Source organism: Pipistrellus hanaki (assembly GCF_964339955.1).
Source record: "Pipistrellus hanaki genome assembly, chromosome: 18".
NCBI lineage: Eukaryota > Metazoa > Chordata > Mammalia > Chiroptera > Vespertilionidae > Pipistrellus > Pipistrellus hanaki.
This window is the reverse complement of record NC_140520.1, coordinates 14,373,077-14,386,999: the sequence shown is the minus strand read 5'-3', so window position 1 is coordinate 14,386,999 and position 13,923 is coordinate 14,373,077. Positions and strand designations below refer to the sequence as shown.

The window sequence follows — 13,923 nt, the reverse complement described above, 5'->3', positions numbered from 1 at the left end:
GTCCAGATGCCCCCAAACGCTTGTCTGAGCCTCCTTCCACAGAGGTGATCTTTCCCATCTTCCAGGGGAGGCGCTTCCACGCGCAGAGATCAAGCGACTCACCCCAGGACCTTGGCCTAAGGCGGAAGGGGCTGACGTACCAACAGGGGTGAGCAGCAGCCGCAGCCTCCGAGGCTCAGGCTCTCCCAGGTACACTGGTCCGACAAAACGTGGAGACGCACATGCGGTCTGGCGGCCCAAAAGCCTGGCTGCGCCTGGACAGGGCGGCTGGGCGATGGCCAGCTGCACCTGGAGCTGAGAAAACCCTCCGCGTGCCAGCGCTGCTGGCCTGGGCCCAGGCCTCCAGACAGAGAGAGAGAGAGATTCCATTTTAAAAGTGAAAAATGCTTCCATTGCAATTATCACAAAGTGGCAGGCAGTTTCCAGCAGTGGGCTGTGCGAAGCGTAATTCCGGCCACGCAGCGCGGAGCCCTGGCATTTTAGGGGCCCGCACTGAGACGGCCCCCACTTCCTGCCGATCAATCAGATGGCGGGTGATGGGGAAGATGGCGATCTGTGATGTGAAGTCGGACCACCTTGTTCTCCTGACCCCTTCCCTACTGTGTGACCTTGACCTTATCCTCCCTACCAGGAAGTCTCAGACCCACTGTCTGTAAAGCGGCGTGGTAATGAGCATCGTCATTATCGGCCTGGTAGAAGGGTGGATGAGTGCATCCTTGCAAAGCACTCGGCACAGTGCGTGCCCACAGCACACACTCCCTCCTCACCCACAGAGCCTACAAGTCCTGAGCGGAAGCTCCCGGTTGAGACTAATGTTCTCACCCTGCGACTGAAGCTAAGGCTCTTGGCCTTGACCTCAGTTCTCCTACTTGTGAAGTGGCATCAGGTAAATCCTCAAAAAACACAAGGCCAGCCCTTGGCAGTCATTTATCACATAGTGATTTATTACACAAGGTAATAGTAGGTTACTGGTAAAGTCTAGACACAAAGGATGAGCTGGTGAAAACAAAACCTCATTCGTTTTGCTCCCTGACAGCAGACAGGAGGAGCAAAAGAGCGAGGAAAGGCATATCCAGCCGAAACCGGTTTGGCTCAGTGGATAGAGCATCGGCTTGTGGACTGAAAGGTCCCAGGTTTGATTCCGGTCAAGGGCATGTACATCCCCAGTAGGGGGTATGCAAGAGGCAGCTGGTCAATGATTTTCTCTCATCGATGTTTCTAACTCTCTATCCCTCTCTCTTCCTCTCTGTAAAAAAAAAAAAAAAATCAATAAAATCTATTTTTTTAAAAAAGAGAGAGAAAAGAAAGGCATATCCATAGTGTGCATTGTCCAAGCTACCCTGGACACAGATCTCAGATGCTCTGGATCACCACCTCCCTCCCAAAAGCCCTGGTCTGCAGCTTGCTGGCAAGGACAAGATGCTGCACCCTGCAGGTCCCAGCACTAAGAAAGGGGCACAGCATTCACTTGGCCTCTGAATTTTGGAGGCAAGGTAGGCGGAGCTTGAGAATACCACTTCGGACTAATTATTGGGGGACACCGAAGGCTGACAGTTTCAAGTGCAGCCCAGACTCAGGTGTCCCTGCAGCTGCTCCGGACTGTGAACCGACTGCTCCGGTTCTTGGGCCCGGTGACCCAGCGTGTCCGGTGGGGCTAGAAATGCCGGCGGCAGCAAAGAAGGATGTGTGTGGAGTCTCTGGCAAGTTCTGATGGAGCATTGCAGCACATCCCCGGAGGTTCTGGAACAAGGTCATGCCCTCTCTGACTGAGTTACATCTGAAAAATAGCTACTGGTATTCAACCCGAGCTGACCCCCGTAAAGCTGAATGTTATCTGATCCAGGAGTCATAACGTAGGACAAGCAAAGCAGGAACTCACCATGTGATACCCCTGGGCCAGGCTGAGCTGCTCCAGAATGTATAAGTAAGTTGCATGAGGCCTGGCCACGTAGCCCAATTGGTTAGAGCATCGTCCCAATATGCCACGGTCGCAGGTTCCATCCCTGGTCAGGGCACATATAAGAATCAACTAATGAACACATAAATAAGCAGAACAACAAATCAAATTCTCTCTCTTTCTCTCCCGCTTCCTCTCTCTCTAAAAATCATTTATTTTTGCCTTCCCTTCTCTTGCCTTTGGGGTCAAATTCATAAGATGTTCTCTATGACCAAGGTCCATAAGTTTAGTTCCTATGCTTTCTTTTATGTACCTTATTGTTTCAGATCACATATTCAGGTCTTTGAGACATTTTGAATTAATTTTTTGTACAAAAGAACAAACTATAATCTAGTTTCATTCTTCTGCATGTGGCTTTCCAATTTGCCCAGCGCCATGTATTGAAGAGCCTTTCTTTTTTAAAATATATATTTTATTGATTTTTTACAGAAAGGAAGGGAGAGGGATAGAGAGCTAGAAACATCAATGAGAGAGAAACATCATCAGTTGCCTCCTGCACACACCCCCTATAGGGCATGTGCCCACAACCAAGGTACATGCCCTTGACCGGAATCGAATATGAGACTCTTCAATCTGCAGGCCGACACTATCCACTGAGCCAAACCGGTTTTGGCTGCAGAGGCTTTCTTTACTCCACTGTGTGGTTTTCGCTCCTTTGTTGAAAATTATCTGTCCATATAATGTAGTTTTACTTCTGGGCTCTCAATCCTGTTCCATTGGTCTGTGTGTCTGTTCTTTTGCCAATACCTTGCTGTTTTGATTATCATAACTCTGTAGTATAATTTGAAGTCAGATAGTGTGATACCTCCGGCTTCATTCTTTTTTTCCCAGAATTGCTTTGGCTATTCAGGATCTTTTGTGATTCCATAGAAATCTGACAATTTTTTGTTCTATTTCTTTAAAAACAAATTTTAAAAATTACATTGGTCCCTAACCAGTTTGTTTCAGTGGGTAGAGCATCAGCCTGCAGACCAAAGGGTCCCAGGTTCGATTCTGGACAAGGGCCCATACCTTGGTTGCAGGTTCCTCCTTCACCCAGGCCCTGGTCAGGGCATGTGCAGAAGTCAACCAATTGATGAGTTTCTCACATCGATGTTTCGCTCTTTCTTTCCCTCTCTCTTCCACTCTCCCTAAAAATCAATGGGAAAATATCTTTGAGTGAGGATTAATAACAAAAATAAAAATGACATTGGAATTTTGATGATTTATTAGATCTATTTCTTTGGGTAATATGGCCATACTATTTTTTAAATATGTTTTTATTGCTTTCAGAGAGAGGGAGAGAGAGAAAAAAAATCAATGATGAGAGAAAAATAATAATCGGCTGCTTCCGGCACACCCCCTACTGGGAATGGAACTTGCAACCTGGGCATGTGCTCTGATCAGGAATTGAACCCTGACCTCCTGGTTCATAGGTCAACTCTCAACCAGTGGCTCACTGGTGGGGTGGCCATTTTAACTATGTTGATTCTTCCAATCTATGAACATGGAATAGCTTTCAATTTCATTATGTCTTTTCAATCCCTTTTAGTAATGCTTTGTCATTTTCAGTCCTTCACATCCTTTGTTACTCTTTTGGTTGCAATTGCAAAAGCAAGTATTTTTTCATTCATTTTTGAAGTCTTAGGAACTTGTTCGTATATAGGAAAGCAGTGGATTTTTGTACATTAATTTTGTATCCTGCAAATTTACTGTATTTGTTTATTGTTTCTAATAGTCTTTTGGTGGAGTCTTTAGGGTTTTCTATCTACAGAGTCATGCCACCTGACATCTTGAAACAAGATCCTTTTTCTCTTTGGGTTCTTTGCACCAAGAACAGTGCCTGGCACACGGCCAAGGACCGCTGGCCTAAGTCACAGGGAGATTAGGAAGAGATCTAGATTCTGTTCCAACTCTGTCACCAGCTGCAGAGACACTGGAAAACCCTGGCTAAGGCACTTCCCTGAGCTCCAGTTTTCCCTTCTGGAAAACGGGGATAATGTTCCCCGTCTCCTTCTCATTTGTGAGGGATCAAGTGAGAGAGAAATGGGATTGGTCCTCTAGTACAGCAGGAGACACAAGCCCAGGGCGAGACACCAGCATTGAAGTTCGTTACTAACAATGCTAGTGGTGTTACTACAATATTAACGAGTCTGCCTAGCTGGAGGGAATCCTCCCTCCCTCCTCCAGGTTTGCCTGGTTTGCCCCAACCCGCTTCTGTATCTGCTGGAGGAGGAGGCCAGGCCCCTCCTCCCTACCCTTTGTCCCACAGATTTCGTAAGACCTCAAAACGTCCTTCCATAAGTCTGACCTACATCCTTCCTGTTGTAGCCCTGCCTGCTCCCCTCCTCGAGTGTCCTAAGAACATAATTCTGAGTCTAAATCTCCACGGAGTACGAAGCCTGAGCACCTTCTAGGGCTTATCTTTCTAAGGTTGATATCCCCACTGCCACTGCTCAGAGCAGAAGCTGAGACAGAGACAGAGAGAGAAAGGGAAGTCCCAGTCTGGAGTGAGGGAGTAAAGAAAGAATCAGGGGTGGGGGGTGGGGGTGGAGGTCAGGTAGCAATGTGGACTGCCTAACACCCTAGACACTGTGTGACTGACACCAACACCCACCGTCCCACCACCACCACCTTCAGCTGCCTGACTTCCGGGGGCGGGACAACTGTCTATGGCTTTCCATGACGTGGGTCCTCTGCTAGGACTAGAGTTGTGGGTAGAGCGACATTTCCTGCCGGGGGCAGGGGGGAGAGAAGAGTTGCTGAGGGTGCACACCTTTTGAGAGCAGACACACACCCGACTCCTGGGCTCCTTCTCAGGCCGCCCCCATGGAGCTCCCCCTGGCCCAGATAAGCCCCCAAGGTAAGTGTGGTGCTTAAGGATGTGGGTGGGAGAGGACAACGAGACCCCTATACCCTGCTCTCTCCTGGGCCAGAACCCCACCCCAAGCCAGAGCTGGCAGGGGGCCCACACCCCTTCTCCTTCTCTGGGACTGACTGCAGGTGCCCTCAGCCCTGAGAACAAAGGTGGCAGGGTCTGCTGTGTGCTTCTTAGGGAGGAGGGAGGAGAGAAGGGAGAAGCCAGGAGACCCTAGGCCAGAAGAGGGGCTGCACTAAAAAGATCTGCCGAGCCCGGCCAGCGTGGCTCAGTGGTTGAGCATCGACCTATGAACCAGGAGGTCCCAGTTCAATTCCCAGTCAGGGCACAGGCCCAGGTTGCTGGCTCGATCCCTGGATGGGGCCTTCAGGAGACAGCCAATGGATGATTCTCTCTCATCATTGATGTTTCTACTCTCTCTCCCTCTCCCTTCCTCTCTGAAATCAATAAAAAATATATATATATTTTAAAATAAAGTGATCTGCCTCAGCTCCCTAACTGCGGGGCTGACGTCCAGGCCACCAGACCAGCTGACATCCACCTTTGTTCCTGGTGCTGTTACCCAGACAGCCCCTCTGCTGCTCAGCCCCTCCTCGCCTCACTGGCTCCACACTCTTCTTCCCTGATAAACTCCCCTTCTCCCCCCGCCCCCACTGTCCTGCCTGCATTTCTCCCGCTGTCTTACTGTCCCTGGCCTCCAGGTCCCCGGGCAAAGGGACCTCTAAGCCTGGGGGAGGGGTGGGCAGCAGAGAGAGGCAGTCCCTCACTGAGAGCCCCGCTGTCCTCTTTGTGCCAACAGGAAGTTACAAACCCCCCACTCCGACCTTCACCACCTTCCAGCCCTCGGACTTGACTCGAAAAAGCTGCCAGGGCTTGCTCCAGGCCCCGCGGCCTGAAGAGGCCCTGGTCAGCCCCAGAGCCCCAGATGTCCACGCCGCGGTGAGTGGGAACCTGGGGTACCTACCGCTCCTTCACCCGCTCTCAAGCCTCCGCGGGTGAGGACACACAGACGGACAAAGGTCATGGGAGAAGGCAGGAGCGGGCTGGGGCTGCCTGCAGGGCAAGGGGGAAAAGAGAGGAAGAGGAGATGGGAATCCCTCCTCCCTGTGCTGACCTGCTCCTCTGTCCCCCCGAGGCTCAGCGGAGTCCCCGGTGACCAGGGCACAGGGAGTGTACCCAGCCCTGGAAGCAGGCAATGGCGTCTGGGTCCGCGGCTTCTGTTGGCCTGGCACACCCCCACCTCAGTCCTTCCAGCCTACCCAGTGGGTGGAAGATCCTCCCGGCCCACCTGCTCAGTCCCTCCTGCTGTAGGGCCAGCTCTCCCTTATCCTGGCCTCTGGGGCTTCATCCCCCAGGCCAGGGCATGGCTTCCTGTCCACCTGGAAGACGTCACCCCGTTCAGGCAGAATTAACAGCTTGCTGCTACTGGCTTAAAGGCCCAGAGGGAAGTAGAAAGAAATTTCCCAGCCGAAACCGGTTTGACTCAGTCGGTCTGCGGACTGAGGGGTCCCAGGTTTGATTCCGGTCAAGGGCATGCACATTGGTTGCGGGCACATCCCCGGTAGGGGGTGTGCAAGAGGCAGCTGATTGATGTTACTCTCTCATCGACGTTTCTAGCTCTCTATCCCTCTCCCTTCCTCCTCTCTGTAAAATATCAATAAAATATATTTTTAAAAAAAGAAAAGAAAAAGAAAGAAATTTCCCAGAAACCAGAACAACTGGAGCTGGAGACGGGGTTAAGTTACCCCTTGGGTGGGAAGGACTTTCTGGGCAACTGGGCTGGGGGCTGGGCATGTCCTCCCGCGCCCCGGAGGGCCTGGGCATGAGGATGAGGAGGTGGCCGCTGGCCTGGAGTCCGCAGAGGGCCCACTAATCATGGCGGCTTTCCCTCCCTGAACGCCTCCCCTAAGCAGGCATCTCCCCAGGCCCCGGGGGCCGCCTCCAGTCCACAGGATGCGGGAAAGGCCGAGGAGGTGCCTAAGGAAGGAGGCCAGGCCCTGCAGGCCGAGACCCGGGCGTGGTTCCAGAAGACCCAGGCCCAGGGGCTCCTGCAGCACGGGGCCGCCCCGCCTTGGTTCCACGGCTTCATCACTCGGAGGTGAGTCACCGAGAGGAAACGGGCCCAGGGGCGGGCAGGGGCCAGGCCTGGGGCCGCAGCCAGTCAGGCGGTGTAGATTGGGGCTACCCGTCCAGGCCACCCCACAAGGCACCTCTCCTGGACATGGTCGGAGAGGCTCCAGTGCAATCCCCTCCGTGCCTCGGTTTCCCCTCTCTAGACTCAATTATCCTCCTGTATCTAAGGCCTCTAAGCCGCATGGTTTCCAACTGTCTCCCAGGCGCTCGCCCAGCCCTCTCCTCTTTCTGGCCTCCCTCGCAGTTCCCACCTCCTCCTCCATCTCTCAGCTTCACTTCTGTCAGCTTGACTTTTGTCACCTCACTCCCGGCTCCACCGCCCCACCCAACACCCCTCCTCCCACCCCGCCCGCCCACAGCCAGCGGCCCTCAGGCCGGGCGTCGTCCCGGGTGGGCCCTCTGGGTCCCGTCCACGCCCCGGCCCTGCTCCGCGGCGGAGGAGCAGCGCCCACATCCTCTCCCTCCCACCCCGCCTGCTCTGGCCACCGCAGTTCACCTGCTCCGGGGTGGGGTCCCCCTGAGAGCCGGGGAAACCGGGTGGGGCTGGGAGAGTCAGCGGCCGTCCTGTCTCCTCTCCATCCCCTCAGGGAGGCCAAGAGGCTGCTGGAGGCCGAGCCGCAGGGCCGCTACCTGGTGCGCTTCAGCGAGAGCGCCGTGACCTTCGTGCTGACCTACAGGTGGGCGGGCCGCCCGACCGGAAGTGGGCTTCGCGAGCGGGCCAATCAGAGGGCGGGGCCGGGGCGGAGGTGTGAGGGGCTCTTCGCTGGGCCCCTCCATCAGCCCCGCCCATCCCGCCCCTGAGAGTGGGACACCCCCACCGGGATGGTTGGGGTGCTGGGGGCCCGGCGGGAGGGTTGGGGTGCTGGGGGCCCGGCGGGAGGGTTGGGGTGCTGGGAGCAGGTCTGATCCCCCCCGGGCCCTCCAGGAGCCGGACCTGCTGCCGCCACTTCCTGCTGGCCCAGCTCCGGGACGGCCGCCACGTGGTGCTGGGCGAGGACAGCGCCCACGCGCGGCTGCAGGACCTGCTGCGCCACTACTCGGGGTCCCCGCTCAACCCCTACGGGGAGACGCTCAGCCAGCCCCTGGCCCGCCAGGTACTCCCCCTGCTTCCGCCTGGACCCTCACCCCCACCCCGACAGCGCCCCTTCTCACCCGGCACGTTCTCATCCTGCCCATCTCTCTCCGAGGGAAGCCCTTGGAGAGAGGCACGCTGGGGAGGGAATCCTTGAGAGACCAGCCCAGCCACAGAGAGACATGACCTCCTGAGAGTATCCAGTCAGGCGCATGGGTCATTTGTGGATTTTATTTTGTTTTAATTTATTAACTTGAGAGAGAGAGAGATCGATTTGATGTGCCACCCACTCGTGCATTCACTGGTTGATTCCTGTATGTGCCCTGACCTGGGATCGAACCCAAAACCCTGGTTCATCAGATGATGCTCCAACCAACCGCACCAACCAGTCAGGCAGGTCATTTGTTTTGCCTTTTTTGTTTTGTTTTGTTTTTTTAATTAAAAGATATTTATTGTCCGGCCGGTGTAGTTCAGTGGTTTAGCGCCAACCCAGGAACCAAAATGTCAGGGGCACATGCCCAGGTTGCAGGCTTGATCCCTAGTAGGGGGCATGCAGGAGGCAGCGGGTGGATAATGTTTCTCTCTCATCAATTTTTCTCTCTATCCCTCTCCCTTCTTCTCTTTCTAAAAATCAATGAAAACATATTTGAAAATATATATATATTTATTGAGTACCCAGCATGTACCAGATGCCGGCAGGCTCTGGAACTAGCACCATGGACAGACAGATGGGTTGCAAACCCACAAAGCTTACTAACCAGCAGCAAAGAGACAAATAATGGGAAACCAGTGTGAAGGTGTGATGAGAGAGGAGAGCTGCGTCAGGGATTACCTCCCCGAGGAAGTTCAGGCAATTCTGAGGGACCACTCTGTGCCAGGCATTGGTCTGGGAAAATAACAGTAAACCAAAGGGACCAAAATGTCTCTGCCTTCATGGAGCTCGCATTCTAGTAAGGAGATCCTCCTCTGAGGACATTTTCCCCCTAATGGTTTTTAGAGAGTGGAAGGGAGGAGAGACAGAGAGAAACATCGATGTGAGAGAGACACGTTGATTAGTTGCCTCCCACATGCTGCAGGGGATCGAGCCTACAACCGAGATATGTGCCCTTGACTGGAATCGAACCCAGAACCCTTCAGTCTGCAGGCCCACTCTCTGTCCACTGAGCCAAACCAGCTGAGCACTGTGAGCCCTTTGTCTTGAGGCTTCTTATCTTTCGTTGGAATCCTAGGGAAGGTCTCAAGAGAGGGTCTCAATAGAATATTCATTAGAGTTTCAGGTGTGTCCTTCAATATATTGATTCATCAGAAGGTGCAGATAGAGGGGTCGGGGGTTAGTTTTACTTTTAACGAACATTATTGAAGAGGGACCAGATCGAGGCTGGTGTAAACCATTTGCTCCTAAGTGTCCTTGGTCAGGGAAGATAAAACCTTATGATCCACTAGCTTGTTGTAAACTGCTCAAATTTTTTGGCCTTGTTTAATTATTTTGTCTCAGTTTCCCTTATTCCACTTGTCAAGGAATTTCCCTAGCTCCTTCCTTTCCTGCCACAAGAGGGGGAAGCTATAGGAGGGGCATGTCCGGGGGCAGTAAAGATCAGATCAATATTGACATGTACAGTTTGAAATGTCCATTCGATATTCATGTGGAGATGTCAAGTAGGCAGTTGGAATACACGGGTCTGGAGTTTGGGATAGAGGTCTGGACCGGAGATAACTATTTCAGAGTCATCAGCATGTAGCTGGATTGATTCTGACGCCTTCAGGAGGGGTGAAATCTCACTCAGGAGTGTGTGCAGATGGAAAAGAAAGGACTACCAAATCTTCACAATGTAGAGTTTGCAGAAATGAGGGAGAACCTACAAAGAAAACTGAGGAGAAGCAGACAGAGAGGAGAAAGCCAGGAGAGTGTGATGGTCTGGAAGCCAAGCAAAAAAAAAAAAAAGCAAGTCAGGGAAGAGCAGTGCCTAGGGGTCCAGACCATAGAATTTAGCCAAGAGGTCATTGGGGACCTGGGCACGAATGGTTCCTTGGAGCTTGACTGGAATCAGTTGAAAAAAAAGTGGGGTCACTCTGGCTGGTGTGGCTCAGTTGATTGGGTGTCATTTCATGTTCTCCAAGATTGCTGGTTCGATTCCTGGTCAGAGCACATGACTGGGTTTTGGGCTCGATCCCCTTAGGGGGTGTGCAGGAGGCAGCCAATCAATGTTTTGCTCTCACATTGATCTCTCTCTCTCTCTCTCTCTCTCTCTCTCTCTCTCTCTCTCTCTCTTAAAAATATTTGGAGTTTGGACTTGATCATGGAGCACGGGGCTGCCCCCGAAGGGTTGCTAGGAGAGTTCCTGCAGGCTCGCACACACAGGAGAGGAGGGGTTGAAGGGCAGGATCACACAGGGGAGGATGGAGAGGCCTGGGCTGGGTGTGGTGACTGTGGGCAGGGAGAGAAGATGTGAAAATATTTAGGCTGTGGAAGGAGCAGGGCTGTGTTCCATCAGATGTGGGAGGGAGGGGTCAGGGTTGACTCCTCAGGTGCTGCTATGGCAGCAGGGGGAGGTGCTACCTTTTATTCACAAAGGGAATGCCGAGAGAGGGGGAGTAGGAGGAGGCAGGGAATAGGAATTCTGGTTTGGATCCATGAAGCCTGCAGCGCCCTCCCGTACGCCTCCAGATGGAGACGGGCACCTGGTGGGTTGCAGGAGCACAAGGCAAGCCCCTGGCCTGAGCCACCTGGGAGCATCCGGGACCCCAGGGCTAAACGCTGACCTGAAAGCACACCTCTTGAGGGAGGGGAGTGCCCCGCTGTAAGGCTCGTCTCCCTGCCCTAGAATGTCTAGCTGATATTGCCAAGAAATATTCCTCTGGCACCTGCAGAAAGAAACCTAAGCACAACCGTCTTGGAGATCTATCTTGCCAAAAAAAATGTTAGGCCAAAGACTTCGCCAGCCTTGCTGCATGTTTTCAGCCACAGGCAGGAATGGGGACCAGCCTGGCCCCGTGTTCCAGGTGAAACTGCGTTTAAAGCTAGAGATTGCCTGACCAGAGCCACCTTCCTCCCCCCTGGTCTCCTTGCCATCTCTGTGCCCTCTGCTTCACCCAGGGAGCCCAGGGCTGGCCAAATTTCTGTGTCCCTCGCCCCATCATCCACCGGACTGGTTCATTTTGTCCTCCCGGGACACCTGCCCACCCCCACCCGCTGTCCCTGCTCCACCCAGTCCCTCAAGCCTCCTTCCCCTGCAGACCCTGGAGCCAACAGGACTGTCCCTTCGGACTGAAGAATCGGACGCTGGGAGCAAAAGCCAGGACCCACCCCCCCAGTACAGCCCCGTCTTCAAAAAGGAGAAGCCCAAAGCCCTCCCCCAGAAAGAGGGGGGCAGCGAGCCGAAGGAGGTACTGGGCTGGAGGACCTGGGAGGAGGCGGGGCAGGAGCGGGGTGAGGACCCAGGAGACTAAAAGGAGGCATGGCCAGTGAGGAGCGGCCGCTGGGAGGAGGGGGGTCTGCAGAGGGCTCGAGCTCTGGCTGGGCTCCGCCTCCTGCGGGGACCCTACCTGGTTGCTCTGACCCACCCTTCTCCCTGGCATCCCTTTCTCTCCTAGCCCTCCCAGCCGCCACCGAGGCCCAAGCCTCCCGTCCCCGCCAAGCCTCTGCTGTCCCCCGAAGCCTACACAAGCCCAGCGCCACGACCCGGCCGGGCCCTGCCCTCCACGCCCTCCAACCCCATCTACCAGGAGCCCGATGAGCCCATAGCCTTCTACGCCATGGGCCGGGGCAGCCCCGGGGAAGCCCCCAGCAACATCTACGCCGAGGTGGAGGTGGAGGTGGGGGTGCGGTCACGGGGTGAGGGCCCACCGTGCATCCCCCAGCACTCGGTCCTCCGGAAGTGCCGGTCCAGGCCTGTCCCAGGAAGCCAGGTAAATGGGGGTGCAGGGAGAGGCGAGATCACAGGAAGGACTTTCTGAAAGCTAGTTTGGGAAGGTGCCCTCTTCAACTTTATCGCCCACCCTCCCAGAGCTGGTCATGCTTCTCCGGGTACACCAGGTGGTTTCGAGCCTCCTGGGGTTTGCACACGCCAGTCCCTCTGCTTATACCAACAAGTACACCCTCCTGCCAGTTGGGAGCTTTCTGATCATCCTGCAAGACTATGTTGCCCTTCTCCTCCTCTGGAAAGACTCCCCTGACTGACCACAGAGGTGTCCACTGTTTTATACTCACCCGCCATGCCACTGAGCACGCGGGACACTGCCGCCCCTGCCCAGCAGAGCGAGTCCCCTGAGGGCGGGGGTTGGGACTCACTCCTCTCGGTTTGCAGAGCAGGGTGCCCAGCAGAGCAGGCGCTCAGGACATGTTTGCTGAATGAACAAGAGGGATTTAGCCCTTCTCTGTGCAGGCCAGTGTCTGTTCAGACCAGATGTCTCAGGCTGTCAGGCTGCAGGTAGGCCTAAAAGGTGGAGGGTAGAGGGTGTGGCCTAAGACTGTCCTTCTCTCCGCAGCATCCCGGTTGCCAGCAGCTGCGTTCTGAGAACTCTGCGGCTGGACAAGGCCCTCCTGTGCCCCACCACCCCCCGCCTCCGTGGGGACACAGCCTCCCTCACAACCTACACAGGAGATCCAGGACAGAGGAAAGGCGTGGCTCTCCCTAGGGCCCCCTCAGTAGCCAGTGTCTGAGCTGCGGGAGGCTAACCTGGAGCATCAGGCCCGGAGAACTTCACACACACCCAGGCGCCCTTCTGAGGAGATGTGGATGGCACAAGGTGATTGGCCAACTCTGGAAAGGACCTCAGCTGTCGTCTATTGCAAAGATGGCAAAACTGTGTCACCTCGTATCCCGGCTCCATCCATTGGTCCCTGCTGCCTAAGGCTCTACGGCGCTGCCTAGGAAAGGATGTTAAGGTCATTTCTGAGCTCAGCAGAAAAGAGCACGGTGATTGATTAGTGATGTCTGCTGTGGGTGAGGGAAGGAAGAGGAGCAGCATCTCTTTTTGCCCTTATTGATCAAGTCCAATCCCTTGCTGTGCAGATAAGGAAACAAAGCCAGTGGGAGAGCGACTTGGCTGAGGTCAAGGACTAGGACCCAGGCCTCCTAAGTCCCTGGTTTAGTGCTATGTTCCTGATCCACCGTCTTCACAGGAAATGTCAGAAATTTCCTTAGCTAGGAAACCTGGTGGCTTTCCTGGGTTCCACCGCATTGGGTCCTGGGTCCTGGGTGCTGGTCCCCTTCCTCCAGATCCCAGCGTAGCCCTGTTGTCCTGACAGGCCTGGGCCTCCCACAGAGAAGCCCGGAAGTCAGAGGAGCAGACGTGGAACCCACTTCCTCTTAGGGACACTCACCGGCTCCCTCCCAGAGTCCTGTGTCTGGTGCTCCTCTGAGGATGTGGGCTAGGAGGGCCTGCTGCCTCCCGCTGCCCTGGCCTCTCCTCGCGGAGTCTGATTTCCTTGGTCCTCTGAGCCTTTGGGTCTGGGCTCTGGTCCAATGCTGCTGCTTTCTGAGGGTTGGTTTGGCCAGAACAGATGTTAGAACTTGTTTGTTGATTCTTGTCTGGCTAATAAATCATCACCCACCACCTCCCCCGACAGCGATCCAGGTACTCCAGGCTCCTTCAGTCACTGGCTCTCTCCTGTAGTGGAAGCGCAGGTGATGGACCTGCCACTGCAGGGGGAGGGAGCGGGTTCTGGGTGTTGAGAGACACCTGCACGAGGGACACGGACTTTCTCTGCAAAGTAGACCTTCCCTCACTGGGCGGGGCTGGGCAGGCAACCAGGGCCAGAGGGCGGCTCTGTCTCCTGTGATGCCAGGAGAGAAAGGGGCAGGGAGGGAAGGGGTTGAGGGTAGCCCCTACCCCTCCTTCCCTCACCCCCTGCCAAGCACAAGACTGGGAAGGAGGAGCGTGCACTGTCAGCCTCTGTGTGAG

The 13,923-nt window shown here is 54.8% G+C and overlaps 1 protein-coding gene across 1 annotated transcript; it reads left to right on the top strand.

The window, feature by feature from the left end:
• Positions 1 to 4,684: 4,684 nt before the first annotated feature.
• Positions 4,685 to 13,583, top strand: SH2D2A (SH2 domain containing 2A). The gene is given in 9 exon segments (XM_084866625.1): positions 4,685 to 4,799; positions 5,614 to 5,753; positions 6,728 to 6,912; positions 7,535 to 7,624; positions 7,873 to 8,041; positions 11,254 to 11,403; positions 11,611 to 11,925; positions 12,505 to 12,616; positions 12,619 to 13,583. Coding segments are annotated over 9 exon segments (1,245 nt in total). The 5' UTR covers positions 4,685 to 4,765; the 3' UTR covers positions 12,669 to 13,583.
• The last annotated feature ends 340 nt before the right edge of the window (positions 13,584 to 13,923 follow it).